This window comes from Fonsecaea pedrosoi (assembly GCF_000835455.1).
Source record: "Fonsecaea pedrosoi CBS 271.37 unplaced genomic scaffold supercont1.2, whole genome shotgun sequence".
In the NCBI taxonomy this organism is placed as follows: Eukaryota; Fungi; Ascomycota; class Eurotiomycetes; order Chaetothyriales; family Herpotrichiellaceae; genus Fonsecaea; species Fonsecaea pedrosoi.
In genome coordinates this window covers 2,625,542-2,653,330 of record NW_013550614.1, presented here as the reverse complement: position 1 = coordinate 2,653,330, position 27,789 = coordinate 2,625,542, and the positions used below count along the sequence as shown (strand labels likewise).

The window sequence follows — 27,789 nt, the reverse complement described above, 5'->3', positions numbered from 1 at the left end:
TACAGCCCCAGAATCCTGGCTTCGACGGCCTGTGACGTTGACGAAATCCTGACAGGTGGTCCAAAGTAATAATCGCACGAAGGCAGAAAAGTCCCCAACAACGGCTGAGCTCCACAAAGTCCTGCGTGAACACTTATTGGGTGACTGCTACAACTCGCCCAGTTCTGCTCTTCCGATCAAACTCATCGCCATCGAGATCGGATATAGTCGCAGATATAGGATTTCAGAAAAATAGTCACATGGTAGGGTGGGGAGCCCGCCTCACGTTGGGCATGCACGCATAGGTATAGACATGGGTTGTGCGCTAGGCCTCCGCCTCAACACAGACCGTCCCAGACTCGTATGATGCAAAGCTGCCAGCCCACGTGCTAGCCTGATGTTGCGTTCAGGCTCCAGGAAATATTGCGTGAGTGTGCATGATGCCAAAAGTAGAGGGCACACAGAAATCCGTGCCGTTCACATTCTTCCCCGAAAGCAGCAAAAAAATTTTTGACTAGCTGGTGGAAAGGGGACTTGATCGGTTCCCTCATCAATACCTGGTGGTCATCGAATATATAATTTTCCTTTTGGCAATATTGTAAATAAAGGGCATCAAAACATTTCGGCATTGAAACAAACATGGAGGGGGTATCTCTTCGAAACAACAAAGAAAACAGCACACATGCCGACCCAGACGGTGCCATGCAATATGTTTCACTCACTCCCAGACAATGCTCCGAGCAAATAAATCGAAAAGAAAGTTACAAGACCAGAAGAAAATCCATCAGCTTCACCTCCAATTTACTTCCATTGGAATCGCGGGATCCCGATCCAGCTCCTTCGAGCAAAAAGCGATCATTCACCAGGGCGCTCTGCGCCAAAGGATCGCGGCGTGTATCTCATTGGTTGCTCGATCGGCTCATATGTGGTCTCTCGAGTGTTGGTTCTTGCACTCCGTGGATGTGGCTCAAGAGTAGCCTGCTCGTGAGGGTGGCGGCTATCATACCCCCACGACGGTCCCATATTCTGAGCAGCGCGGTAATCGTTATCGCCAAGTTCGTATTCTCTCAATGGACCATGCATACGATTGTCGTGTTCAACTTGTCGTTCTGGAACGTATCGCCTGCTGTCCAAATAACGCGAGCCAGAACTATCCGTGGGGTTGTGATATCGTTCGGGAAAGTCGTTGGCTCGAGGTGCATACCTCTCCGCATTCTGTTCCCTTACTTCTACATATCGTCTTCCGTCGTGACTGTAGAAATACTGAGGTTCGTAAGGAGGCACTGGATATGCGGGGACGAGGTCCCGCATATCCTCAAATTGGCGGTCGTAGCGGGCTTGGAGTGCTCGTCCGGGAAGCTCCCTGTATCTATCATCATAAGCCAGCTCCCGAGCAATCTCCGGGTCACGATCTGGTGGCATCGAAGGGCTATAGCGGAGCTGTGCTGGAGGGTTGTCAGCCCACACAGGCGGTCGTTCAAGCTCTCTGAGGGGTGGAGCAGGTCTTTGTCGAGTAGGAGGAGAGATATGGCCCCTGGTGCGGTTGCCCAAGCTCTCCCAGGTCTCACCCTGCTGAGGATACGCATCAATCGGATGCAGTCCCGGTATACTGTGTGGTTGCTCCAAGTCAGTCGGTCGCGTTATCGTGCCAACGTCTCTCACACTATCCGTGCCCGCATCACCAACCAGAGGACTGAAGTTGTTGAGAAAATTCTCTACAGCTGCATGGGTTGCAGCTTGATGGGCTTCCTCTCTCGATGACTCGAGGTCGCTGGTTGGCGCTCTTGACTCCGAAGCCAATTCCCGCCGCAAAGAGATGTGGCTGGTAGTCTTGCTACCACCAGTCTCAGATGTTCCGTCGACCGAGGTCCCGCCATCTCTTTGTACAGACTCTCCGTACGAGAACCTCGAAGAGCTGTCTCCGTACGAATATATCATGGAGCCGTGGGAAATCGGCCCTGGTCGCTTCCAGACTTCCCAGCCACGTCCGGTCTCGAAAAGATGAGGGTGTTCTTCACGTCGAGGTGCGGATTTGCCTGAATGGCTCCTATCCATCTCGTCGCCAATTTTAGCACCAGCATGTGACCCTTGGTAGTATTGAACGATAGGAGCGTTCGGGCGGGCGAATTTATAGGGCTGATAACGAGGCCCGTATTCATCTTCATTGGTATATCCGGAGGTCTCAGATCTGGCAATCGAAGAGCCGGCGACGCTACCACGGAGACGTCCTCTTTCAAGCCTTGGAGGGAGACGCCCGGTATTGAGCGAGTCCGTTCTCAATACGCTCGAAGAACTGTTCGGATCAACATGTTGTAATGGGTCGGCAAACCACTGTGATGATGAAATAGGCTGCGGAACATTGTATGGACCTCCAAGCCCGCCCTCAACCGATGATGGCGGGCCGCGAGGAGGCAAGCCCAGGCGAGCTTGCTGAGGTGGTTGTGTGCTAGCCATACTGCCTGCAGCCTGGAGAGCCCAGGGAATGTTCGGATGTGGATCGAAGGGGGGTTCCAGGGGCCATTCGGCTTTCCAGTACACGATGCTGTTGCCGCTGCTGAGAGAGCTCGTATGCTTCGCAGCAAAGTGCTGGATGACTGCTTCGAATGCGAAGAGCTTTTGTGTGGTATCACACACGTGGCAGAGAAAAAGTTCTTTTCCGAATCTTTCCGCGTGAGGCTTCACAAATTCTTCGTAGACCCATTTCATGTCCTCAAGTTTTAATTTCCTGCAGGCAAGGGACGCCTCGTCTTGGGGAAAGGCGGTTCCTTTGAGTTGGAGCATTCGATCTTCTTGAGCAACCACCTCGTCGAAGCGCTGTCGCACATGACAAAGAACCTCCGCAGCGAACTTGCTTGCAGTTGCCTTGGTCACCGCAGTACCATCCGACCATGTCAGATGTATAAAATCTTGCGCATATTTCTGTAATTTATCTCTTGGAGGGACCTTCAGTTCGATCCACATGTGGCTTGCATTTGCCTGTGCCACGCGCTGCTCTTCCTCCAGTTGCTGGCGCTTTTGGAGTTGTATTGTAGGATCGCTAAGTGAAATTTTGCTCTCTCGATGTTCAGCGTCTGCACGTTGTGCAAGAAGACGCGGTCTCAATATCTCCCAGGCCTTATCGTCGAGTGGGCGTGAAATCAAGATCGCCGCCTGAAACGCATCCATATGCACCAACGTTGACGGCATTATAGGGGGCTCGAGGGCGAGGCAGCGTCTCTCAATATCTTTGCGGCGTTCAGCCCTTGTCTTTGTTGCCTCTTTCAGACTACGTTCAGTCTTTTGGCGCGGGGGACGCCCTGGAATTTGGCCAGATGGCGATGAAGGACCAAGAGGGCTGATGGATGTGAGGGGCTGCTGTCCTGGCGCAACAGGAAAGTGTGGAAGAGGCCATGACTGTATTTGAGCTGCAGGGTGTCTAGAATCTGCACGGGATCACTATTAGTTCTGCTGCGGACGAGAGCATCCAGAAGCTACTACGACTGGAGAGAGAATGAGACAATCCCGAGTATCAAAAAACCAAATCAAATAATCGCTTACCTTCGAGGGTGCCGGGAGTGGAGAGTCCTGAAACCACGTTGCCAGAAGAGGGTGTTCCGTCGGCAGAATGCGCAGATGGTTGTTGCACGTTGTCGAATGTTTGCATAGGGTCTGCATGATTCGTAAGACTCATCAACGAAGTATCGACACCGTTTCCGCTGGGGCTTCTGGCAATTGGCAACCTGGAATATCCACCTTGGAGTTCCCATTGCTCAAAGCGCGCAGCGTCGGCGTTACTTCTTTGACCCAGAGTCTCGAGGCCTTTATACCATTCGGCGACCGCAGCAGCACCTAAAGCCTTTATGTCATGGAACTCGGATTGAAGTGCTTCGAACTGAGGCCTGAAGTAGTATTTGACCAGTTCCAGATGAGGGGGTGGTGGCCTCTGCGGGATTACCGTGGATGGAATATAATTCAACTCTTGTGTCAAGATCGCGAAAGGCAAAGCGGGCCTTAGTGCCGAATAAGTAGAGACAATCAATTCTGCATCCTACTGGAGATCAGACACTGCACTGGGTTCAGAGCAAGGATCTTACCTTTATCAGCCTGGGTTGCAGACAACGGCCACAAGTCCTGACTCTAAATGGCCAGATAGGCCGAACACCATCTAATCCAGGCCCGGAATCCCAGAGTTCAGACATCGACAGGGGTTGATTGTGAGTTGTTTTCTTTCCACAGAATTGGCATGTGCGGCCTCGAACAAGTCTCCACACTTCCAGCTCTGTCATTTTGTCCATTGGCTTTGGGAAACCTGGAAGGAACGATCTTCGTGATGCGGCCCAAACAAGGTCCTGACTGCGCATGGTCAAACGCATGGACAGGCTAGATGCAGACTTTTGTGGCAGTAGACATGCGGGATCAAGGAGAGAACGAAAGCAGCGGTTGACACGGATCAACCGTCCAAGAGAAATGGGATCAACAAAAGTGAAAATGTGCTGCAGAACTTCGCCAGGTAGGTCCACCAGCATAGAGGGCCGGCGGATAGGGGCTCGCTTTGGGGGTGCAGGAGAGCTGAGACTCTGCGTGCTGATAGAGTGCTTTCGCCGTTTACTCCGCTCCGTGTCGACGCCAAAGGAAACGGCTGTTGTGGGACGCTCCATAGCCACGGGTCTGTAGTCCAACTCGTGGGCAGAACGGTCTGCAAGGTCGGGAGACCTGGGTCTCTTTCGCGAGCCTTTCCAAGGAGCGAAAGTTGATCCATCGTTGAATTCCATGTCACACAGCTATGGAGACCATTTGCAGAAAGTAAAATAGGAAATGCTCAACAGTCGAAACCTGTTTGAGAAACGAAAATATCAGCGCCAGGAGCCGGTAGCCAAGTGTGCTAGCCAGTCTGGTTCTGATGAAGAGAGAAAGAAAAACATTTCGAGCAGAGCAATTGCTTTGCTCGAACAACAGGCAGCAATGGTGGTGTGGTCGTAAGGAGCACGGTTTCACGGGACTCGTTTTGCCAGAACCTTTTCCTTGCCAATTCTGAAGTTGTCGGCACGACAGAGATCGACGAATCCTGGGTATCTGCTTGTAATAGCAACCGGAACTGTTCAATCTCCAGACACGCTTTTCATCGACCAAAACCGTGGGCGTCCGTGGCGGGTGTGGTTGGGAGGATATTCGGACTGGATCAGGAACACGCAAGGTCGAGCCGGTCAGTGGCGTTGCGTGGCAGCGCGAGTCGGCTGTAGAGGTCAAGTCGGAATGTACAAGGCGATCCTAGATGCAGGTCAATGAGCATCAATGATCCCTTGTTGCTGCGTCTAACCTGGGCGCTGTAAACGATTGCGGTGGGGATGGAAAGAGGGCGCAGTTGCGAAGGTAAGAAGGAAGGGAAAGTGCAGCCTGTGGTCCCCGGGGTGCCAGTGCTTGCAGTGGTTGAGCTTGGTCACATGATGGTCTTCGGCTTTAGGGGCTTGGCATATGCCATCATCAGAACTGCGAAGCTGAGGGACCCTGTTGCTTCCAGCACCTCGTACTCCAACTTCCAATGGCACTAAGCCACCAGGCAGAGTAAGCTGCCTTTTCATTCTTCATCGTTGCTGTCCACGCTTCTCACTACTGAATCCTATACCCTCCGCAAAATCTACTGCAAGCGTCTTTCTTTGATATCCTGATTAGATCGCCCAGGCAGCACGCAGTTCCTCTCCCAAAAGACGAGGAGGCAGACGCCCAAGAGCAGCCTGGTCTATTTGGACCATATTGACTCTCCGACCTTTTCTGGGTAGCCATGGCTTCTCTCAACACCTCGACGAACGGCCCATCTATCTCCAAGAGCTATCAGTCAATTGTCAATGCTCCTCCTCCAACCGGTGCCGCCGCAGCCTCCCCTACTTACGGACAATGGGCCGTCTTCTCAGTCTCGGCTCCGCTCGCGAATGCTTTTCAGCAGGACTCGGGCAATAAAGAGAGCGTTTTGAAGGTACAAAGCACGGGAGAAGGCGAGCTTGTTGATTTGATTGACGAATTCTCCGATGGCCGCATTCAATTTGCTTTCGTCAAGGTCAAGGACTCCAACACAGGTCTCCCTAAAAGTGCCCTTGTTGCGTGGTGTGGTGAAGGTGTCCCTGAACGAACCAAAGGTTATTTTACTAGCCACCTGACCACGGTCGCCAAATTGCTGCATGGTTACCACGTCCAAATCACGGCGAGATCAGATCGTGACCTCACTCCAGAGAGTATCATCCAGAAAGTCGCCGATGCCTCAGGCTCGAAATACTCTTCTAGCACCTCTACTGCGGCAGCTCCCCCACCAGTTGCGGCAACCAAGCCGACAATTGCCTCAAAACCTGTCTTCACGCCTACCCAGAGTACCGGGGTTTCAGCTGGCTATAACCCTGTAGCGCGCAATCTGCCCAAGAGAGATGCTGCTTTGGATGAGGATGGTTGGGGTGCGGACGCTCCTCCGGTCACAAGAACTCAGCTGGAAAAAGTAGCGCCAGCCTATCAGCCTACAAAGGTCAACATGAGAGACCTGACTTCACAAAAGCCTGCTCCATCGCCCTTCACTAGCAGTCAAGGGGACGATCGGCCTGAAGTGGTCAGAGGTGCATACCAGCCCATTGGGAAGGTTGACATTGCGGCGATCCGACGTCAGGCTAAAGAATCAGGCAACTTGAAAGACGACAGGCCGGAACCCGTGAAGGGTGCATACGAGCCGATCGGCAAGGTTGACATTGCAGCCATTCGTGCCAAAGCGCAGAAACCTGAAGACTCAACCGGCTTTTCGCGACCGCCTCCTGTGTCGAGCCTGTCGACTGGACCTTCGGAAGAATCAGAAATACCCACTCGTTCACTGGCAGAGAGATCAGCGGCCTTTTCGCAAGGGCCTGAACGTCTGACCTCTCTTCCAAAACCTAAAGTGGCCAACAAGTTTGGTGGTGGCTCAACTTTCACTGGGACCAAAGCACCTGTTCCCGGTGGTTTCGAGGCCAAACCTGTGGCACCAGCTGCTCCCGTGGGGACGGCGAGTAGAACATTCGCAGATCAAGGTGGGAAAACGCCAGCCCAGTTGTGGGCTGAGAAAAAGGCTCGTGAGAGAGGTATGAGCGGCTCTGGTGAACCCCCAGTGTCGCCTTCTGGTTATGGCGGACAGTCCCCGGTCGTCGCCCAGAAGAGTGGAGATAGCGGCTGGAAAAGTGGCTATACAGGCAAGACTTGGGCGCCTGTGCAAACTACGCATACTGGCCGCAGCAGCCTTGGTCAACAAGTGACGGGCGAGGCTATGAAACCGGTCGAGGAAGAAGAGGCTCCAACCTCTGCAATCGGCGGAATCAGCTCGATTCGAGATCGCTTTAGTGGAGCGCCTCCAATGGGAGCTCCAGCATCGTTTGACCGAACACCACCCCCTGCTCCGGAGCCCGATACAAGCAGCAAACCCAACCGTGGCATTCCAATCCCAGGCTTTACCCCGTCGCAACCTAGGGAGGAAGAGGAAGAGTCTGCACCAGCGCTACCGACACCACCTGCACAACCACGAAGTCCCACCCCCGACGAAGAGCCAGAGCTGTCTCGTGGCTCTCCTATTCGGATCGCCATGCCAGTCAGCGCCTCAGCGGCGGTTACTGACGCGCACGAGGAGCAACTGTCCCCTCCAGCCGTGCTGCCAGCAACCTCCATGGCGCGGGCCATCCCTCCACCCGTGGCAAGAGAAGAAGATGATGAACCAGCCCGAGGTCCCGACTTGGGCAGAACAGCGGCAGTGACTGCGGCAGCCACCACGCTAGGCGCCGAGGCTGTACAGTCTGCTCCAGCCCCCGATCCTGCAGCTGGGGGTGAACGCGCTCGGGCCGAGTATGACTACGAGGCAGCTGAGGATAACGAAGTATCACTGCGTGAAGGTATTATCTTTTTGTGTTCCGAGAGACAGAATCGTTGCTGACCATTCTAGGTGAACTGGTGACGGACATTCAAAAAATCGACCCAGACTGGTGGTTTGTCAAGAATGAGGCAGGACAAGTAAGTCGGCTCTTCCAAGGAAGAGTACCAGTGATACTGATGAAGATTCAGACGGGCCTAGTACCCAGCAATTATCTCACACTCCTGGATGACGATGCTGGCGGTGCTCCTGCTGCTGCCCCTGCGGCAGAACCGATTCCTCCCGCACCAGCGCCGGCAGCTGCTGAGGCTAAAGGGGTGACAGCGACCGCGCTCTACGACTACGAGGCTGGGGAGGACAACGAATTGTCATTCCCCGAGAACGCAATCATCATGAACGTGGTAAGTGTCGGCTTGACACGAGTGTCCACTTGAGCCCCTACTGACGACGGACCCGTTTAGTCGTTCCCTGATGAAGACTGGTGGCAAGGCGAGTACAACGGGCACACTGGACTATTCCCTGCCAACTATACCAAACTAAACGACTGAATGCGAGGAATGCATGGGAAAATTTTGGCATTCTGAGAATAGACAATCCGTAGATCAAGCGGAACGAAAAAGTAGTTTTTTCTAGCCAGATCCGCCGTCTGTGTCTTACCACATGCAGCACAGATCAAATGACGCAAGGAAAAGAATTTTTAATAGCGGTACCATTGCGAGAAGATCGGGTATGGTTGGCAGATGAGCGAAAGAGGGGCGGAGGCACAAAGGCGAGTGAAGTGATGGTAGGACCAAGTGGCTGCAAAAAAGTTGGATTCCTTTGGTGGACGATGTGAAGGCGGTGACCAAGAAGAGTTTAGAAACATGCACCTTGTCTGCAGCCTTTCCCAATTCTGCCGCATCCAACGCCTCTTCTTTCCCCAGACTAAAATTTTCATGGTGATCTAAGGTTGACCAGGGCGAAGGAAAAAAAAAAAAACCGACTTGTTCACGCAACAGGGAGAAATTTTTCAAGGCGGCTGCGTAGATCGAATGGCTAGGCGGAGGGTGAAAGATGGATCTTGGGCGCTTGATGAGACCTACTAGTTCAGTATTTTCTTGTAGTAAAGCAGACCTCACACATTCACCTCAGTAGTCTGTGTTTTGTATAGCTCCAGAGAGGGAGATCGAAGAAGCAGACAAGCAGGGAGAGAGAAAAAACTGTTATCTCTTGATCCCCCACTGACGTCTGAGGACCCAGATTGCTTTGGCTGCAGCTTATCGATTGGATCCCGCAATCTGAAAGTCTCGCGGCCAGCCGCACTTTTTTTTACCTCCCCCAGGCAGTGTTTGGGGCGTGTGAGTCGAGCTTCATCTTCTTGAACAATTCTGTTCACGGTGACTGCTTTAGACCTCTCAACCAAAACAACACTCTCCTGAGCTGGTTTTGTGCAGCGATCGAGTGGAACACTCGTTCCTCCTCTCCTGCCAACAGCAATCCGGTCAACTGGCTCGACCGTAATGGCGGCGACCACGCGAGCTCTTCGCCAGGCCAGCAGCCTTTTGCTGCGCGACTGCGCACCTGTCCCCCGACTCTCTGCACGGTCATTCTCTACTCGAACACCCTCTCTCGCTGTCCGACAACACCTGGTAAACCCAAAAACACCCTCGTGGCAGCAAGTCAAGAGATTCACAAGGTCCACAAAACGTCGTGCTCTGGTACAAGAGGCCCCTCGCCCCGAGGCCTACCTGGAAAGTGGTGCTATTGACTATGGGAAGAACCTGGTCGACGTCAAGAAGGTCATAGTCATTGGCAGCGGTGGTTTGAGTATAGGACAGGCAGGAGAGTTTGACTATTCTGGTACGTCGTCGCAAAGGGCAGACGGTTATGACTCAGTCCATTGCAAAATTCTTCCAAGCGAGGTGGCATGTGGTGGCAGCAGTCTTGGATCACACGCTCACAGCTGCAATAGGGTCACAAGCGTTGAAAGCTCTCAAAGAAGCCGGCGTCAAGTCCATCCTCATTAATCCTAACATTGCGACCATACAAACCGATCACAAGCTCGCCGACGAGGTCTACTACCTTCCAGTCACCCCCGAATATGTGACATATGTCATTGAGAGAGAGAAGCCGGATGGCATTCTGCTGACGTTTGGAGGCCAGACCGGCCTCAATCTGGGTGTCAAAATGAATAAGATGGGTATATTTGACCGCTATGGCGTCAAGGTGCTGGGCACAAGCATCAAGACCCTCGAGACCAGCGAAGATCGGGACCTGTTTGCAAAAGCCCTCAACGAGATCAATATTCCCATTGCTGAGTCCATCGCTGTTGGAACCGTCGAGGAAGCTCTTGACGCCGCTCAAAAAGTTGGGTACCCGATCATCGTCCGCTCAGCCTACGCACTTGGTGGCCTGGGATCAGGTTTTGCCAACAACCCCGAGGAGCTCAGCAACCTGTCATCTCGATCTCTCTCTCTGTCGCCCCAGATCTTGGTCGAGAAGTCCCTGAAAGGCTGGAAAGAAGTTGAGTACGAAGTGGTCCGCGATGCCGAGGACAATTGTATTACTGTCTGCAATATGGAGAACTTTGACCCCCTGGGCATTCATACCGGAGACAGCATTGTCGTCGCGCCTAGCCAGACCCTGAGTGATGAGGAGTACCACATGCTGCGGACAGCGGCGATCAAAATCGTCCGTCATTTGGGGGTGGTCGGTGAATGCAATGTTCAATACGCACTGCAACCCGACGGTCTCGACTACCGCGTTATTGAAGTAAATGCTCGTCTTTCCCGATCATCGGCGCTCGCATCCAAGGCAACCGGCTATCCTTTGGCGTATACAGCTGCAAAAATCGGTCTGGGCCACACCCTTCCCGAACTGCCCAACGCCGTAACCAAGACGACCACCGCCAACTTCGAGCCGAGCTTGGATTATATCGTCGTCAAGATCCCTCGCTGGGATCTGTCAAAGTTCCAACACGTGAAGCGTGACATTGGCAGTGCCATGAAATCCGTGGGAGAAGTCATGGCCATCGGTCGCACATTTGAAGAATCCTTCCAGAAAGCCATTCGACAAGTCGATCCCCGGTATGTGGGATTCCAGGGTGACAAATTCGACGATCTCGATGATGTTCTTCGCAACCCTACCGACCGAAGGTGGCTGGCTGTCGGGCAAGCCATGATCCACGAGAACTATTCAGTGGACAAGATTCATGACCTGACCAAAATTGACAAGTGGTTCCTCTACAAGCTGCAGAACCTCAAAGACACAATGACGGAGATCCAAGAGATTGGTTCTCTTAACGGCATCAAGCACGAGCTGCTGTTGAAGGCGAAGAAACAAGGCTTTTCTGATAAGCAAATCGCCATGTACGTCAAATCTACTGAAGGAGAAGTCCGAGCCCGTCGACAGAAATTCGGTATTCGACCATGGGTGAAGAAGATCGATACGCTTGCAGCCGAGTTTCCCGCCGATACCAACTACTTGTACACAACGTACAATGCATCATCTCACGACGTCGCCTTTGAAGACAACGGAACCATCATTCTTGGATCTGGAGTCTACCGGATAGGGTCTTCGGTCGAATTCGATTGGTGCGCTGTTAACGCAACGCTGTCTCTGCGCAATATGGGCCAGAAGACTGTCATGATCAATGTAAGTGAGCTTTTTCCTTGACATGCCTGGACCAGACGCCAAACAGCAAGCCAATGGCGTCGAAAAGACTCTGAAAGAAAAGACTTGCTATTGTACCCGCTGTGATATCTCCTTTGGCGCCAAACATTCATTGCAGGACCATGAAAAGACTGCCAAACACAAGCGAAAACTCAAGGAATCGAGTAACCCTTTCAGATGCTCTCCATGCAACCTTGGTTTCCACAACAAGGGTAACTTGACTCGGCATCAACTGTCTGACAGACATCATAAAACTGTGGCTGCTGCTGCTGCTGTTGTTGTCGTGTCTTCGCCGCCGCCGCGTTCTGGGCACTTGGTCTTTTCTTTCCTTTCTTTTTTTCTCTTGTATTTCTTTTACAAAAGGCTTATACTAACTGTTTTTCTACGTCAGTACAACCCGGAGACATTTAGCACTGATTTCGACACTGCCGACAAGCTGTACTTTGAAGAGTTGTCGTATGAACGGGTGATGGATATCTACGAACTCGAGAATGCTTCGGGCGTGGTTGTCAGCGTGGGAGGTCAACTTCCGCAGAATATCGCGCTGAGGCTACAAGAAGAAGGCAAGGCGCACGTGCTTGGCACTAATCCCATTGATATCGACAAGGCCGAAGATCGCCACAAGTTCTCGCAAATCCTCGACTCGATCGGGGTGGATCAACCCGCGTGGAAAGAGTTGACTTCGGTTGCAGATGCCGAGTCCTTTGCTGACTCTGTGGGTTATCCTGTCCTCGTCCGACCGTCGTATGTTCTATCCGGTGCTGCCATGTCCGTCATCTACACGCACGAAGAGCTGAAGGACAAGTTGGAATCGGCCTCGGCGGTCTCCCCCGACCATCCCGTGGTGATTACTAAATTCATCGAGGGTGCTCAAGAAATAGACGTGGATGCTGTCGCATCAAAAGGAGAACTCATTCTGCACGCTGTGTCTGAACACGTCGAACCCGCAGGTGTTCACTCCGGAGACGCCACTCTAGTTCTGCCTCCGGCCAATCTTGACGAGAAGGTGATGGCTCGTGTCAAGGAGATTGCGCAAAAGGTCGCCAAGGCCTGGAACATTACCGGGCCATTCAACATGCAAATCATCAAGGCAGATGCCCCCGGCGAAGAACCTGCTCTCAAGGTCATTGAATGCAATCTTCGTGCTTCACGGTCATTCCCTTTTGTTAGTAAAGTGCTTGGGACCAACTTTATTGATGTTGCGACCAAAGCATTGGTTGATCAGGATGTCCCCGAACCCCAAGACCTCATGGCCGAGAAGCGTGACTACTTGGCTACCAAAGTTCCACAATTCTCGTGGACTAGGCTGGCGGGTGCTGACCCCTTCCTGGGTGTTGAGATGAGCAGTACTGGTGAGATTGCGTGCTTTGGAAAGGACCTGATCGAGGCGTACTGGGCATCTCTCCAGTCAACCATGAACTTCCGTATGCCTGAGCCTGGCGAGGGAATCCTGCTTGGTGGATCCACCGAGCTTCCAGAGCTCCCCAAGATTGTTGAGTATCTTCAACCCCTTGGCTACAAGTTCTATGCGGCAAACCAGAATGTCAAGGAGCATTTGGAGAGGTCCGGCGCATCGATCGAGGTGATTGAGTTCCCGACCACGGACAAGAACGCGCTACGACAAGTGTTTCAGAAGTACGACATCAGGGGGGTTTTCAACCTGGCAAAGACTCGAGGCAAGACGCTCGTGGACGAGGATTATGTGATGAGAAGGAACGCCGTGGACTTTGGCGTCCCTCTGTTCATGGAACCCAAGGTATGGACGACCCCGGCCTTGGAATCGTGTGATGATTGACTAATTCCAAACCAACAGACTGCATTGCTCTTTGCTCAATGCATGAATGCGAAACTTCCTCGACAGGAAGGAATTCCCCCAGAGGTCAGGAGTTGGAGGGAATTTGCTGGTTTGAGGATGATGTAATAAAACGGAAAGTCGATTCATACACTACACAACGGGGGAGCGAGAATTGGTTAGGTTTGACGTGGGCTGCCTGCAATTGTATCATCCGGACAGCAACTGTGACACAGAACCCAAAAAGTCTACAACAGACGCAAAAGTTTTCTAGACTAGAGAGAGGTGCAAGAGGCATGGCGCCTGAGGACGGACGGATGCACGGAGACACGGATTGTGTGTGGCTATCGAACAGTTGTCCTTTCCCAACAAGAGGAGGGCCATCGAGAGGGAGAGACAAGAATTCATTCATGCTCTCTGCCTATGTGTCGTGCTGGAGGAGGCAAGTAAAAAACCCGTGAGCTTCTGATTTAGATCAGAGATGAGAAGACAAGAGAGGCATAGACGCTTTAGAGTGCTGGTCAATAGTTCCCTGGTGCCTAGTGCCTGGTATAAGTATTACTCTGCTCTTCTCTGCTCTGCTGCGCTGCTCTCTCTACACCTCCACCGGTTCTCTAGAAAGAAATCTGTCTAGTCCTGGCCAACCCACTGCTGGTTAAGAGGTGGGAGGTAGGTAGGTAGGTAGGTATGGAGACGCACACACAAAGACAGCATATAGCGAGAGACGTCTACACTCCGATTGAAACAACCCATCGAGCCATGTAAGTGTCTAGCCTACAGTAGGTCCCAGGCTACTGTAGGTACATATATTATATATACTATATTACTTGATATTCCTTCGTCATAGTATAGGTATAGACCCGAGGATAAATACATGTGTACGTGAGTAAACGGGATGCGGGAGGTGCTGTAGGTAGGTCACTTGTCACAGGCTACCCATACAGATCAAAAGGGATGCTACTCAGCCAGGACATGTCGCCACCCAGATCGAGGTGGAGGTTGAGATCGAAATCGTGATCAAAGTCGGTCATCACAGCGGCGGTTTCGTGGTCGTGGTGGTGGTGGGCTTCGAATATGCCAGTGTCGTTGATGTCGTGGGTACTCGTCAGCATGAATGGCATAGAGTCTGGGACTGATGCTGGTGCTGGTGCCGGTGCCGTCGTTGTGGCTGTGGCTGTGGCTGTTACAGAGCTGCTTGAGAGCGTTGGTGCTGCTGCAAAGTGGCCATTGGCTTTGGCGCTGACTCTGGCAGAGCGAGTGGTGGGACCTGTCGTCCTGGGACCACTATCATGATGTGTTTGGTCATGGTTGAAGGTCCAGCGCGAGGGGTCTCCGTTGATGATAATGTCGCCGCCTGCAGGTAAGACACTTGACCGTTGTATATTCCCATTCCCGTCAATGCCACCGTGCTGTTTTCGCGTCACACCGGTCACCCTGTTCTCATTCGATGCCTGGACCTCAGCTCCAGGGAGTGGCTCGCGTCGTGGCGGGATCTGATCGAAAAGTAACGCTATGGCCGCGGCGCAGCGTTTGGCGTGTTTGCCAAAACTGCCGTACCGTTGCAGCGCGGCCGTCGCAGTACGGGCGGCGCTCATAATCACCTCTTCTCCACCCGCACCGGCTTCGACGGCCGGGTTGAGTCGAGCGGCGACAAGGACAGTCGCTGCGGTGTACAGGTAGAAGATGCTGTACCACCAAGCGGGTAGTAAGTCGTCGAGGAGCTCCAGGCGGCATTCTGCGTGGACTCTACCGAACAAGTCGACAGTATCCAACGCACTCTTCACGCACATGATTGAGCACTGCAGTGCGAGCTTGCGCGCGAGGCCATCTTCGCTGGCGGAGAACTCTTGGTCATTCTGGCTTGCCGTGCAGAAGCGAGACAGGACTGGCCGGAAGAGTAGCGTCCGAATATGACAGTCTCGGAGGTAAAGCACCTTTGCCTGGCGGTCGTGGATTATGTTCCTGCACCCGAACGACGAGTCCGGGGGGTATTGCAGGTGGAGGGGCAGACGTCTTTTCCAGATCCAGTACTTGCTGTCCATCTCCAGCACCGTCCCAGCTGCTTTTGCGCCCGTGCTGCCGCCGAAATACGGAGAATAGCTGTCTTCGGGGCCAGGCGCGTCTACGGATGTTGGGTTGTAAAGTGCTGCAAGCGTCTCGCTCATGTTTTCATATAGCTGAAGAGATTCGATGAAGAAATGGAGGTCAGGAGCCGACGGTTCGAACACGCAAAGGTCTCTGTGGCAGGAGCATTCCCTGGAGCCAGGATGAGGATGAGGTCTAGGCACTGAAGCCGCAGCTTGGGGAGTGATGATTCCGGGACGACCGAGGGTCATGGACAGCGTTCGGTCCATCAGAACGCAGCCGTGCCAGACTTTTCGGAGGAAGTCATTTGGCGTGCCATTGGGAGTCTGGGCACTGGTGGAGGGCAGGTCGAGCCCAAGGCTTTGAGCGATCCTGATGGCCAAGCTGGTAAACAGCCAGCACTGCTGCGGCTCGCTGGTGCTCTGGAGGTACTGTGCGAGCAGAAGAAAGCACTGGACAGTGTGCACCGAGCGGAACTGCAAGAACTCGAGGTCGAAATGTGCCACGGCGCGTTTGTAAAAGACCTCACCGGAACTGATACGATCTTGGGGTTGGATGGATGAGTCCAAAATGCAGGCAATCGCAAAGATGGCGTTGAGAAGACATATGAAGCAGACCTCGTCGTCCATTGAAGGATTTCCAGTCCAGAGAGTTTGGTATTTGTCCATGAAATCATCCTTATCAACGAAAGGGTAAAGGGCATCAACGATCCTCCAATATACCTCCAACAGGTGGTCTGCTTGGTGTCTGGGAGGAAGGACATAGTCAGGAGTTTTGAACCGTCTTCTTCGGGGTGAAGCCGTCGCTACCGGTGAGACGGTTGATGACACTTGCGAAGCGGAATTTGGGGTGGGTTGTTGATCTAGAGCGGCTTTGATACGATTCATGAAGCTCGCAGCGCTCGAATCTTCAACCACGCCACCTCCACCAGGTTTGCCTTCTCCCAACAGTCCCATCATCGCATTGGCGTCGCTATCGTGGTTCCCATCCGAAGTCAATGGAGGCGTAGATGATCGGGCGATGCTTCTAGTTTGGTTCGATTGTCGACCAGACCTTTCCAGTTCATCGATCCGGGACTGCAGGCGCATAATCTCGAGTTTGGAGGCCCCGATACTGCGCGTTTTCCTCAATCCCCAGCCACAATGAGCTGTTGCGCCGTGTCTTCGCTCGCAAGGCCGACACAGTGGTTTCCGCCCGTCGCATTTGATCTTCTTCTCCCTGCATTGATCACATGCTGCAGCAACCTTCTGTCTCTTTGCCGGCCGCTCATTGCCATGCGTGGTTTCCGATTCGTAATCCCGGATCGGGGAAATTGATGCAGGTCCTGCGCTGTCCGCGGCCATGTTACTGCCTAGTCTCAACACAGTTCTCTTCTCTCGAGGCAGCAATGTCGAATAAACAGCTGGTATCTCTTCATGCTGCTTTTCCACCGAATGCACACATTGGACTAAGAAGTTGCACAGGAAAGAGGCGGGGATGTGAGGCTGAGCGGATCAATCGGGAATCCGGAGAATGGATTATCCGAGCTAGCGAGACAAGGCTGAGCTTGAGGGGGCAGGGGGGTTACTCAGTACCTTGCAGGTCACTTTAAAAGCGGCACGTGAGTTCGCGATTTCCAATGATGACCCGGAGACTCAAGAAAATTGTCCGCGACACACAAGCTTCGTCCGTCTCTTGTATGGTCAAGCCATGACTGCTCGGGTCGACTCGACAGGCACTCGCCAGAGGGTCAAGCACGACGAGAACCATCATGCCGTGGACAAGAAGCATGTCCAGAATGGAGCAGCGACTTCTCCTGCGGCAAAGCCCGCGCCCTCACCATCCAGCACCGCATCGACATCGACCTCAGTAAGCGCATTACCGTCGATCCTCCAAATCTGGGCTCCGACCCTCATGCTCATATTCGGCGGCTGCTGCTCCAATGTCTATACTCTCGAATCCATCATCCATGCCTCCCCCTCGTCCGGTTCTCTGATCACAGCGTTTCAATTCCTCCTCGTTGCCCTATTCACCCTACCGCGACACTTCTCCCCCCGCCGGGGCTTGCGGAACCTCTACCTCAAAGAACGAAACATCCCGATCCGCAAATGGCTGATCTACACGGCCTACTTCCTGACCATCAACATTTTGAATAACAAGGCCTTTAAATACCGCATCAGTATTCCCTTACACATCATACTGAGGAGTGCGGGCCCCGTCACCACCATGCTTGCGGGGAGGTTTTGGAAGGGACGCCGGTACTCTGCGCAGAAGGTGGTGGCGGTCATGCTACTTTTCGGCGGGGTGGTGTTGGCTGCGTTTTCGGATACGTGGTCCAAGCAGGTTGATATCGGGGCGGCAGTCGAAGAGTTGGACGATTACCGTTCGACGCCGGAGGCGGCGTCTCTGTCCTCCAAACTGCCGGCGTTTTCGTCTCAAGCCCCGGGTTTCGTGCTTCTCGCCTCTGCACTCGTCCTCTCAGCGTGTATGGGCCTGTTCGCCGACGACATGTATGCCACGCACGGCCGATCAGGGGACATCACTGCCGAGACGCTCTTCTACAGCCACACCATCTCGTTGCCATACTTTGTGAGTCAACTCCGGCCGCTCTTTTTCGAATTCGTGAATCTCCTGGCCGTCCCAGGCCACGACATCGGCGGCGATCCGTCAAAGATGGAGACACCCACATCTCCGTCTTCCTGGCTTGATAACCCAGCTTCTGCTCTCCCCCGCCCGCTCCTGTTACTCTTGCTCAACGCCGCGACGCAACTCCTCTGCATTATAGGCGTGAACCGGCTCTCGGCGCAGTCGTCCTCCCTCACGGTCTCGATCGTCCTCAACATCAGGAAACTCGTCAGCCTTGTCCTGAGCATCTGGCTGTTTGGCAACAAACTCCCCACGGGCGTGGTGATGGGCGCGACGATAGTGTTTGTGGGCGGAGCACTGTACGCCTTGCCTGCGCCTGCGCCGAAGGGGGAGGAGACCAAGTCGAAGACGAAGACGCGATGAATGAATGACCTTGGTCAGGGGGACGTGTACGAATATGGAGCTTGGACCGGGTAGACGGCGTCACTTGCGACTGCTAATACTTGCTTGACATGTTTTGGGGCCCTGATGCCTAAAGAGCCGGAACGAACCAAAAGGCATATACATAGACCGTGTAAAAACACATAGATTTCTCCAACGAAGACTTTCCAGAGCCTTTACAGAACCTTTCTAGGGCCTTTTCCCTGGAAGTTTCCTCTTCCTCTTCCACTCCCAGTACTGGACCCTCTGGTCCTGAGATCCTAATGGTGATAGTGACAGTAATGGTGCTTACACGCTTTACGAACCAGATAAAATCAGAGTGAGAGAGGCAGAGGGAGAGCGCGCATAAAAAGCCTTGATGGCTACTGTTTGGCGCCAACATTGATTACGCTCTTCATCTCTTCTTCTCTTCTGTTCTTTTGATTCTTTGCATGTACACACATACATCACAAACAGGCGCACACATCTTTGATGCAAAACGAGCCGTCCAATTTTTTCTCCGAACGTGGGGGAGTGAGCCTTTTTGTTTTTGTCTCTTCAAGCCCGCTGTTGATCTTCTTATATCTTTCCAACATATACCACCTTTTTGGGCCCGTCGTCCTTTATGATTCCCCCAAAGATCAGACCTGTGCCTTCCGGCCCCAACTGCCGTCCCCAAACTGCTGTCCGGCACCGGCCATGTCCTCCATAACCTCATTGAAAGCCTCTGCCACACTCTGTTTGACCTTGTTTCGGTCCCACTCACTTCTCGTCTTCCAGATCGTATCCATCAATACGCTGTTCACTTGCTCCAGTTGTTCGACGGACAGACCGCTAGTCTGATCCGCGATTTCAGTATGTAGATTTTCAAGCGCATGCTCCTCGACTTGGATCAAATTGGGGCGAGAAGTCGGTGAAGGTGGCGACGTCGGACGTGGAGATGAAGAGGGATTCAGCAGGTCATCGATGCGGCTGGCGTTGGAATGTCGCTGTGACGTCGCCTCAATAGGGGGAGGCATGATCATGGAAGGCGGTGAGTTGGAGTCTTGGTTCGCCCCTTGCGGTGAAGAAGGACGGGCACCTATAGCCACTTGCGATTGTGAGTTTTGCCCTAACGCCACGTTCAATGTTAGATTCTCGTACATTAGAAAGGATCGCGGGTAACGGAACAGTTCACAGGGAAGAGGGCAATATCAAGTGAGGGTCGTGTGTACATACCTTGCGTGGACGGAATCTGACTGCCCCCAGCAGATCGTCTCTCGTCGAATGGATAGAGATCAGGGCCCGAATCCTGGTGAATCTCTTGCTGCGTATTATTGGAGGACGGCTTCTTCTCGTTGGGCGATTGAGTTGTGCTAGCATCGTTCTGGAACTCCCCTGGCTGGCTTCCCTGAGGCATAGGAGTGAAGGGTCCAGTCTGGGAGGGCGGCGCGGACAGTCCTGATTCCTTCATAAGCTGTTGGGAGGGTGCGGTGTATGCACTCCACGGTCTTGTTTGGGCAGAGGCACGCGCACCGTAGGAGCTAGTCGTGTTCGTCTGCTGCGTGTCGTTGCTCTTGTTGTGAGACGAGGGATGCGAGTCTCCACCTCCCATAAAAGTGTCGCCTTCCACATCTATTTCGTGGCCATTTGCGTGCGACCCATTTGTCAAATGTCCTGAGTGGTTTTGACTGGGATGTATGCCGTTCGTAACAATGGATTCGGTTGACTTGGCTTGAGTGGATGTCGCAGCGAGCCGCTGAGCAAAGTCATTGCGGCGATGCATGGGCTCGCCTAGCAGAATGGGGCCTGTGTCATTTGTGGTCGTTGTTCCCGAACCCTGAGCAATATTGGTCACATTGGGAGGCGGAGGCATTTTGCTTTGCTCCGCTTTCTCTAGAGCCTCTCGTTCCCGTTCCAATTCTCGTTGGTAAACACGTTCACATTCCGCGGCCAGCGCAGGTTCGTTGACTTCCATGGATCCAATGTCGACCTCGACGTTCGCCAACAGCTCATTGGCCTTGAGCAGTCGATCTTCATCACCAATGGCCTTTGCATCTTTAGCCAAGCGTTTGATATCTGCCAGAAAATCTTTCGGTCGCTTGTAGTACCCATTGCTCAGGCGTTTCTCGATTGTCACAGAGTCCAGGTTGTAATAGAAGTTTCCATTAGACTGATCTATCAGGCCGGGAACACCATGGGCGTCCTTCCCAATCTCGAAAGGCCGGTAGGAAGCTCTGGCCAGAATTTCAGTGTGCAGATCCGACGTTACAGTGCCTGGATCAGCTTCGTCGTAGAGGTAGCGAATGTGGCTTTCATCGATCACGCCGGTCCGGAATTTCTTGTATTTGGTCCTGATTTGGTCCATGATGGGCTGTAATCGGATCTTGAGCATGTTCAGAGTTTGACGGTCACGCCTCTTTTGTGCCTTGAGCTCCTCCTTGGTTGGCGGAGGTTTCGGCTTCTCTGGCTCAGGCGGTGCCACGGCAAGCTTTTCCAGTTCACGCTTCTTTCGGTGCTCTGGATCGGGGAAATCATCTGGAGCCGTGCTAATGTAATCCTTGATGCTGCGGAAGAATTCAGACCTTTCTTCAAGATTAGGCTCTCTCAGCTGGAACTGGTTCTTCTTCGAGTAGCCAAAGAACTCGCGGCGCATGTTATCATCCATGTCATCATAGTCACCCTCGGCAAATCCAAGTAAAAGAACAGGATCAGTGGGTTTGATGGATCTCAAAAGACCCACGAAAGTCGATATCACGGCCTGGCCCACGGTGTTGTACCATTCCTGCACATTGGGAATGTAAATGACGCTCGGTTTATGCATTTTTATTTCAGAGAACAGCCGGATGACCGTGGCCTCGGGTGAACTCGCGGTATCGCTGAATAATGTCGGAATATCGAAGGCCTGAACGTGGAGGCCTTCAAAGTGATTGAGCAGTGCAGAAGCGACATATTGCTGCCCCATGCCCAGCTTGCCATGGATCAGCAATCTAGGACGAAAGACTCTGGTGGTCTCGAAAGTTTGTTGCATTTTCTCCCGACCGAAACTGTGACCGTCGGCAGTGTCTTCGAATTGAGCCTCTTCCAAAGCTGTGAGTCTCTTCCGTTGTGGCAGTATCTCCCCTAAGAGCTGGCTGATCTGGTCCAACTGAGACTGAAGCAGAGGCGCCACACTGGGCGGTAGTGGGGCAGCGCCAGACGACGCCGATCGCTCTGAGGAGGGTGTCATCTTTTTGAGGGAAATCATGAAGTCCTTGGGCGTGACCTCAATCTTTCTTGGATCAATAGCGAGTTTTTCGTTCGAGTTGTAAATCTGAGGGTAATGGCGCTGCACTGCATTGAGCGCGGCTTCTGTGCACAGAGCACGCAAATCAGCGCCACCATAACCCTTTGTCAGTTCTGCCAACTCATCCTTGATAGATTCGGGAAGAGGGGGATCCCAGCCCTTTGTATGAATGCCAATGATGGACTTCCTAGCTGCAGTGCCTGGCAAAGGGAAGTAAAACTCCCGGTCAAATCTCCCAGGTCTTCGTAGAGCCGGATCAATGGAATCAGGCCGATTGGTGGCACCGATAACAATAACCTGGCCGCGGCCATCCATACCATCCATCAGCGCCAGCAGCGTTGAAACGATCGAAGCATGTATCTGTTCCTGTTTGCTTGACCGGACAGGAGCAAGACCATCAATCTCATCAAAGAATATGATGCTAGGTTGATTCTTTCGGGCTTCTTCGAAGAGTAGCCGCAACTGTCTTTCAGCCTCGCCAACCCATTTGCTTAGGGCATCGGCACCTTTGCGCATATAGAAGGTGACTTTCTTGCCTTGAGAGCTGACACTGGTAGCCAATGCTCGCGCGAGAAGAGTCTTGCCAGTTCCAGGCGGACCATGAAACAAAACCCCACGAGGAGGAGTGATTTTGAATCGCATGAAAATCTCTGGGTAAAGCAAAGGCAAAGCAACCATCTCCTTCAACTGATCGATATGCCCTTGGAGACCCCCTACATTGTCGAAGGTCACATTTTGGTCGACTCCAAGCGGGTCGGCATCTGCGAGGGTCTGCTTGTCCTTGATCTTGCCGAGATTGGCCGGAGTGCCAGCTGTAGCCTGAGCTGCATCTGCGTTGAGAGTTTGTGGGAAGAGGTTGAAGCCACCAGCAGTGGTTGGAGTCATTCCTACTGTACCACCCAATTGTCTTGGTTGTTTCATTGTTTCGTCGTCGCTGCTGTCCGAGTCGACACCTCCTTGAGCCCTTTGCGGGCCTCCACCCAGCACAGGTGGCAGGCCACCGCCACCGCCGAAGGGGCCGTAAGTGTTGAAAAGAGTTCGACTCCAGCCACCACCGCCGGTCTTTCGAGTTCGTGCTGAGGGAGACGGCGCGGCCACTTCTTCCTCCTCTTCAAGTGGGGCGAGATTCCTGAGAAGATCATAGTTGGGCTTTTTACCGCCTCGCCTTCCACGAGGCTCGTAGATGATTTCTTCTTCCCTCGGCCGTCTTGACTTCCTGCCATCACGCTTCAGCTCTGCGACCTCTGCTGCTAGATCGTCGTCGCTTTCTTCAGACCGTTGGCGAGAAGCGGCTTGACTACGGAGGCGTCTCGACCTTCGACCTTGATTCTCGCTTTCATAGTCGTCATCATCGCCGTTCTTTTTGCGAGGAGATGCGTTGGATTCGCTGGAGCTCGACATGTCATCTTGGTTGGCGGTCTCATCTTCAGGATGAAAATCACTGCTCTCATCCGGCGCTTTTCGTCGACGACTACCCGAAGCCCCTGAGTTGGCTTCGCCTCCAAGAGTCCGTCCACGTAGTCGCTTGGGCGACTTGTGTGGTTCAAACTCAGGCGAGTCTACTTTTCTCTTGGAAGAGCCACGGGTTAACCTACCCCGTGCTGGTCTCACTTCATCCTCTTCCTCATCTTCTTCCTCCTCCTGCTCCTCCTCTATGTCCTCTTTCTCAACTTCAACTGCGGCCTCTTCCTGTGTGGCAGCGGGTTCAGGGTTGAAGTCGCCGTCACTCTCAACACCTTCAGGTTCCGCAATGTTGATAATGTCTGAAGTAATGTTCGGTAGCTCTTCTGCGGCATGTTCTTCCATGGTTTGAGGGTCGCTTTCCAAGAGCTCATGTTGAGATGCCTGTATTTCAAGTACTTCTTCTACTTCCTCTTCCTTGGGTTGTGATTGCGACTCTTCGTCAATGGTGCTTTTCGAAGGGTATTTGAGGCCCTTTCCGCCCTTCATTGCTCTTGGAGGGATACCTTCAGGGTCTCGTGATCCTTCGCGAACAATCTCTACGTGGTTTCCCGAATCGGTCAGTTTCACCAGAGACTCCTCAGGGTCATGAGAGAGGCGACTGCTTCTCCGTGTGACTGTAGGATGAGCTGCAGATGAGGTGGCGGGCTGGTTGATACCGTAACTTCCGCTCCTAGTTCGCAGGCTTCTCGCTGAACGAGCAGGGGTGGTCTTGAGAGTGATGATCAACTTTTTTCGCGGAGATGTTGTGGCTTGGCGACGCGGACGGTCTTCTCCTGAGGAATTGGCAAGTTCATCCTCCTCGTCCTCGGAACTTTCTTCATATTTGTTTGCAGCTTTTTTGGCCGCCCTGCGAACAGGTCGGCCTATCGCATTTGTCTCTATATCGTCATCTTCGTCCTCGTCAGAAAACGAATCCTCGTCCGACACAACTTCGTCCGAGTCACTGTCGACATCGGAGCCCGCATATCCTCTCTTGCGCTTCTTGCGAGCAGGAGCTCCTCGCCGCCGAGGCTTCGAAGAGCGAGATTTGGAGGGGCCGGCTGCTCGGTCATCATAATCCTCATCATCCGAATCTTCATAGTTGACGACTTCTTCGAGCGTCCTCTTGCTTCCGCGTCCTGCAGGCATGGTGGTGGTTCGCTTTGGGAGGTACTTTGACGTGAGGGGGGTCGATGTGGGTGGTAGGGTATCTCAGCAAGTTATGTCGCGGCGCTGACTGCAGCACAACAGCATCCCACCTGGCCGACTCGAAGAAATTGTGTCTGGTTAAGAGCCACGCGGGAAGGGACCAAAGCCGTCTGATTTGTTGGATGGTGAATGACTTTGCATGGAGGGATCGCAGCGCGTCAGTCAGTAAGCGGGTCGATGGCGCGATTCAGGGGAGGAATCGAACGGCGGACAGGGCCAGGGATATCAGAGAGACTCCAGTGTCATTTCTGCGACGGCAGAGGATGCACGATCGCCTCCGAGCACTCTGAGCGATGAGATTTTGATGGTTTGGTGGGAGATCCGAACCTCTGGCTTTTTGGGGGGTTTCGCAGTTCCCAGAGGCGCAAGGCGTGTTTTGGGGCTAGCGCAGGCAAAGCTGAGAGCCACTCACCGCGCCAAGTCCAGCCAAGACCTCCACTTTTGTAGGGCTACGGCCAATCACAGTCACTGGCGCTGATGAACCCAACAGGCAAGAGATCTCGTCGCGAGCAGCACTTTGGAAGCATCAAATATCAACATGTCTCGATCATCGACTTTTGGTGTCCCAGAAGCCTCAAAACTGTGCGGACCTGGTACCGGAGAGGTATGCGACACCATCGCTGGGCTTTTCACCACTTCTCCCCGCCGCCGCCGGCCGTATCACGCGTGGAACGAATTGTAGGAACATTTTATTCCACCCCAAGCAGTGGCTGCAAAGATCGACGTCAGATCTCGGTTGTGCCTCGCCAGAACCTCCCTGCCGGTTCGTCGGCTGCATTGGCGCCCGCACAGGGCAACGTACTTTTGTGTGTCACGTGATGGACATCAGTCTTCGAGTTTTCTACTTCACTTGGGTTTTATCGATAGATAGTGCTATAGCACCTACGCATGCTCGCTAACGCTTGTTCATCCTAATGATACATATCGGTCTAGGGTCATTGTGTCATCTCTGCAGGGGATTGTACCAGGCCGTCTTCGCCCTCCGCGTCATCTGTTGTCACAGCGTCATCCTCTCCCTCAGTGGCTCCGTCGTCATGCCATAGCACGGAAGCCTGTCTTGTGAGTTCCTCAAGGATACTGCTTTGCCTCCGCACCGGCGACATTGCGGGTTTGAGGAGTTTCTTTTCTGTTGATGCCGAGTTTTCATCGGTCCCAGGTCGCCTCCGGGCGCGTAGGAGAGCCTCCTGGGCCTGTTGCTCAAGGACAGGGTTTGGCACACGCGCGCCGTCGTCAAAGGGACCTCCCATTCGCAGCCCCTCCAGAATGACCCTTTCAATCTTCAAGCGATTTGAGATAAAGCGAATCTTTGGCCAGCAGCTGCGCTGCCCGACGATGAGCATTCGATCCAGTCGACGAGGAGTAGGGTCGGTGAGAATGTTCCAAAAGTCGCTGACGATCGTTTTGGGCCAGATGGTCACCGTTCCAGAGAATCGTTGTAGCCAAATCTCACTCCAATCCTGACCCAGGGGCCGAGGCAGCAGCTCAAGGTGTCGCAGAATCTTGAGATATTTTTGTAGATCGAGCTTCACCGAGGTCTCAATGGTGGACCCAAGGAATCCCCCACGCCAGCCTCGGCCCTTGCGATGTGTGACTGGCCGACCTGGTGATCCTCGAGGTGAGAAGAAGAACAAATTGATATGCGGGTTGACCTGAGAAACAATGGAGAAGTTGACGTTGAAGTGGATGTTGAGCGCTTTCAACGGAATATCTGTACGCAAGCTTCCATCTTTCCATTTGTTACCAAATGAATAGGGCACCAGTTTTCCGTCGCTCATCTTTCGCATTAGCACGATTGGGTTGAGAATTCCAGGGACAGCCGCAGACGCAAGCACCGCAGACCAGATGACGCAGTCGGGACTCGTAATGTGGTTATTCAAGATCGTTGGGGAATGGGGGTCAGAGGGAACACATGAGACGTTGAGGATGCGGCCAGTTCTCTGATATGCTTCTCGAAAAGTCAACGAGCCCCGGCAGAACCAGCTGCATTGCATCGCCCAGTCAAGCGAATCGAATCTCGCACCAGTACGCCACCATCTGCGAATCCATGTGGCAAATCCCTCGTGACAGGCCCTGATACGATATGCCAATGCCGGTACTAGGAGTTTCTTTAATTCCTCGTCCGTTCTGGTCGCCACCAGGGCCGCAACCAGGGCGCCGCCAGACGTGCCGGTGATAATTTCAGGGAGCTGACCTGTGTCAAGCAGGGCTTTGACAATACCGAAATGGTAATACGCAAAGGTCGCTCCCCCAGAAAGGCAGAGTGCCGTGCGCCCATAGTTTAATTCGAGATGCCGGAAGAATGATACCTTTTCTTTATCGGTGATTTGTTTATTCTCGAGCACGAATCGAAGGCTTCGCTCAACTTGATCGACGAAGGTTTGTATCAGGTCCTTCGTACCAATATAAGTCTCACTGTACAGATGTGGATTCTCCACGCCAACAAAATTGTTCTTGACGCAACTTTCGAGCAGTGACTTCAATTCATTCAATGCCACGAGGCCGCCATCTCCCCCTTGGTGTCTTCGAGACTCGGCTATAGCTCTCCGATGTAGCTCGGCCAGTTGGACGGTGACCTTTTTCACGGTTTGGTGGTTGTAATACGAGTATGGGTCGGAGTGCTTCCACTCCTCATTCCCAAGATACTCGTCGAGACGGTGGGCGGCTTCTTGCCATTCGTCGTAGGTAGTCGCTCGCTGTAGTTGTCTGCGCAGTCTTTCGCGTTCCCCAGTCCATGAAAATACATGCTCGTAAGCGTAGATGTAGAGCCGGGTCAAATTGTAAATGATGAAGAGAAACACTATCCAGCCACAGACAATGAGCAATAAAGGATAGTACAGGATCGTATAGACGAAGCCTTCGCGAGTCTCATCCTTGGATCGCGGCGCCGCTTTCCGTCGGATTCGGCTTCTCTTCACACGCTGTCTCACTGGACCCCAATCATTCAAAGCCGTCACGGGCTCGGTACTGGGGGCAGTTAGGGCTTCTGCAAAACTCTCTAGATCTTCGCGTCGAATAAAATCAGTGTCGTAGTCTGGTAATTCGCGGATATCATAGGTGCCTGCAGAGGCTGGCGTTGATGCAATTGCATCGGTCTTTTGTGGGATAGATGTCATCGTTCTGACATTGTCGATGTCACAATCCTAGCCCAAGTCCATTGCAGGATCACGAAGGCAGGACTACCACCATAAAAAGAGAAGATTTGAGGATATAAAACGAGGGAGGTTCAAACCGGTGGAGAGATGATGTTAAGGTGGCACGGTGGTTCCACTATGATGATGATGTCTTTTTGTTGGGGTCACCAGGTGCCTGGAACGCCAAAGAAGTCACCGGCATCGTGAGGCTCGCAGAAGGGGCTTGGCATTTGCGCCACTTAAACGGGCGACATGCTAAGAAAGCGCCACACTTGTCGAGCCACAGTGTCACAGTGCCACAACACCTCGACAGCATGCATCGAACCACCGAGTATATAGCAATGAGCTGGGGTGTCGATCTGGCAGATGAGGACCACGATTGCTCAAGAAACCTTGCTGATAC

The 27,789-nt window shown here is 53.1% G+C and overlaps 7 protein-coding genes across 7 annotated transcripts; 3 read left to right on the top strand and 4 right to left on the bottom strand.

Annotated features, from left to right (window-relative positions):
- Nucleotides 1-834: 834 nt before the first annotated feature.
- Z517_02905 (uncharacterized protein) lies at nt 835-4,730 on the bottom strand (the record flags this gene model as incomplete). The annotated part of the gene is made up of 3 exons (XM_013432013.1): nt 835-3,401; nt 3,517-4,006; nt 4,053-4,730. 3 exons carry the CDS (start codon nt 4,728-4,730, stop codon nt 835-837), a joined length of 3,735 nt encoding a protein of 1,244 aa, XP_013287467.1.
- A 1,007-nt stretch (nt 4,731-5,737) lies between these two features.
- On the top strand, nt 5,738-8,373 carry Z517_02904 (uncharacterized protein; the record flags this gene model as incomplete). The annotated part of the gene is made up of 4 exons (XM_013432012.1): nt 5,738-7,847; nt 7,898-7,965; nt 8,017-8,226; nt 8,287-8,373. The coding sequence occupies 4 exons, from the start codon at nt 5,738-5,740 to the stop codon at nt 8,371-8,373; spliced, it is 2,475 nt and encodes an 824-aa protein (XP_013287466.1).
- Nucleotides 8,374-9,324: 951 nt separating this feature from the next.
- On the top strand, nt 9,325-13,397 carry Z517_02903 (carbamoyl-phosphate synthase arginine-specific large chain; the record flags this gene model as incomplete). The annotated part of the gene is made up of 4 exons (XM_013432011.1): nt 9,325-9,664; nt 9,777-11,458; nt 11,868-13,232; nt 13,290-13,397. The coding sequence occupies 4 exons, from the start codon at nt 9,325-9,327 to the stop codon at nt 13,395-13,397; spliced, it is 3,495 nt and encodes a 1,164-aa protein (XP_013287465.1).
- An 803-nt stretch (nt 13,398-14,200) lies between these two features.
- Nucleotides 14,201-16,696, bottom strand: Z517_02902 (uncharacterized protein; the record flags this gene model as incomplete). The annotated part of the gene is made up of 1 exon (XM_013432010.1): nt 14,201-16,696. One exon carries the CDS (start codon nt 16,694-16,696, stop codon nt 14,201-14,203), a length of 2,496 nt encoding a protein of 831 aa, XP_013287464.1.
- Nucleotides 16,697-17,042: 346 nt separating this feature from the next.
- Z517_02901 (uncharacterized protein) lies at nt 17,043-18,341 on the top strand (the record flags this gene model as incomplete). The annotated part of the gene is made up of 1 exon (XM_013432009.1): nt 17,043-18,341. One exon carries the CDS (start codon nt 17,043-17,045, stop codon nt 18,339-18,341), a length of 1,299 nt encoding a protein of 432 aa, XP_013287463.1.
- Nucleotides 18,342-18,979: 638 nt separating this feature from the next.
- Z517_02900 (uncharacterized protein) lies at nt 18,980-24,195 on the bottom strand (the record flags this gene model as incomplete). The annotated part of the gene is made up of 2 exons (XM_013432008.1): nt 18,980-19,449; nt 19,557-24,195. 2 exons carry the CDS (start codon nt 24,193-24,195, stop codon nt 18,980-18,982), a joined length of 5,109 nt encoding a protein of 1,702 aa, XP_013287462.1.
- Nucleotides 24,196-25,190: 995 nt separating this feature from the next.
- Z517_02899 (uncharacterized protein) lies at nt 25,191-27,368 on the bottom strand (the record flags this gene model as incomplete). The annotated part of the gene is made up of 1 exon (XM_013432007.1): nt 25,191-27,368. One exon carries the CDS (start codon nt 27,366-27,368, stop codon nt 25,191-25,193), a length of 2,178 nt encoding a protein of 725 aa, XP_013287461.1.
- Nucleotides 27,369-27,789: the final 421 nt, after the last annotated feature.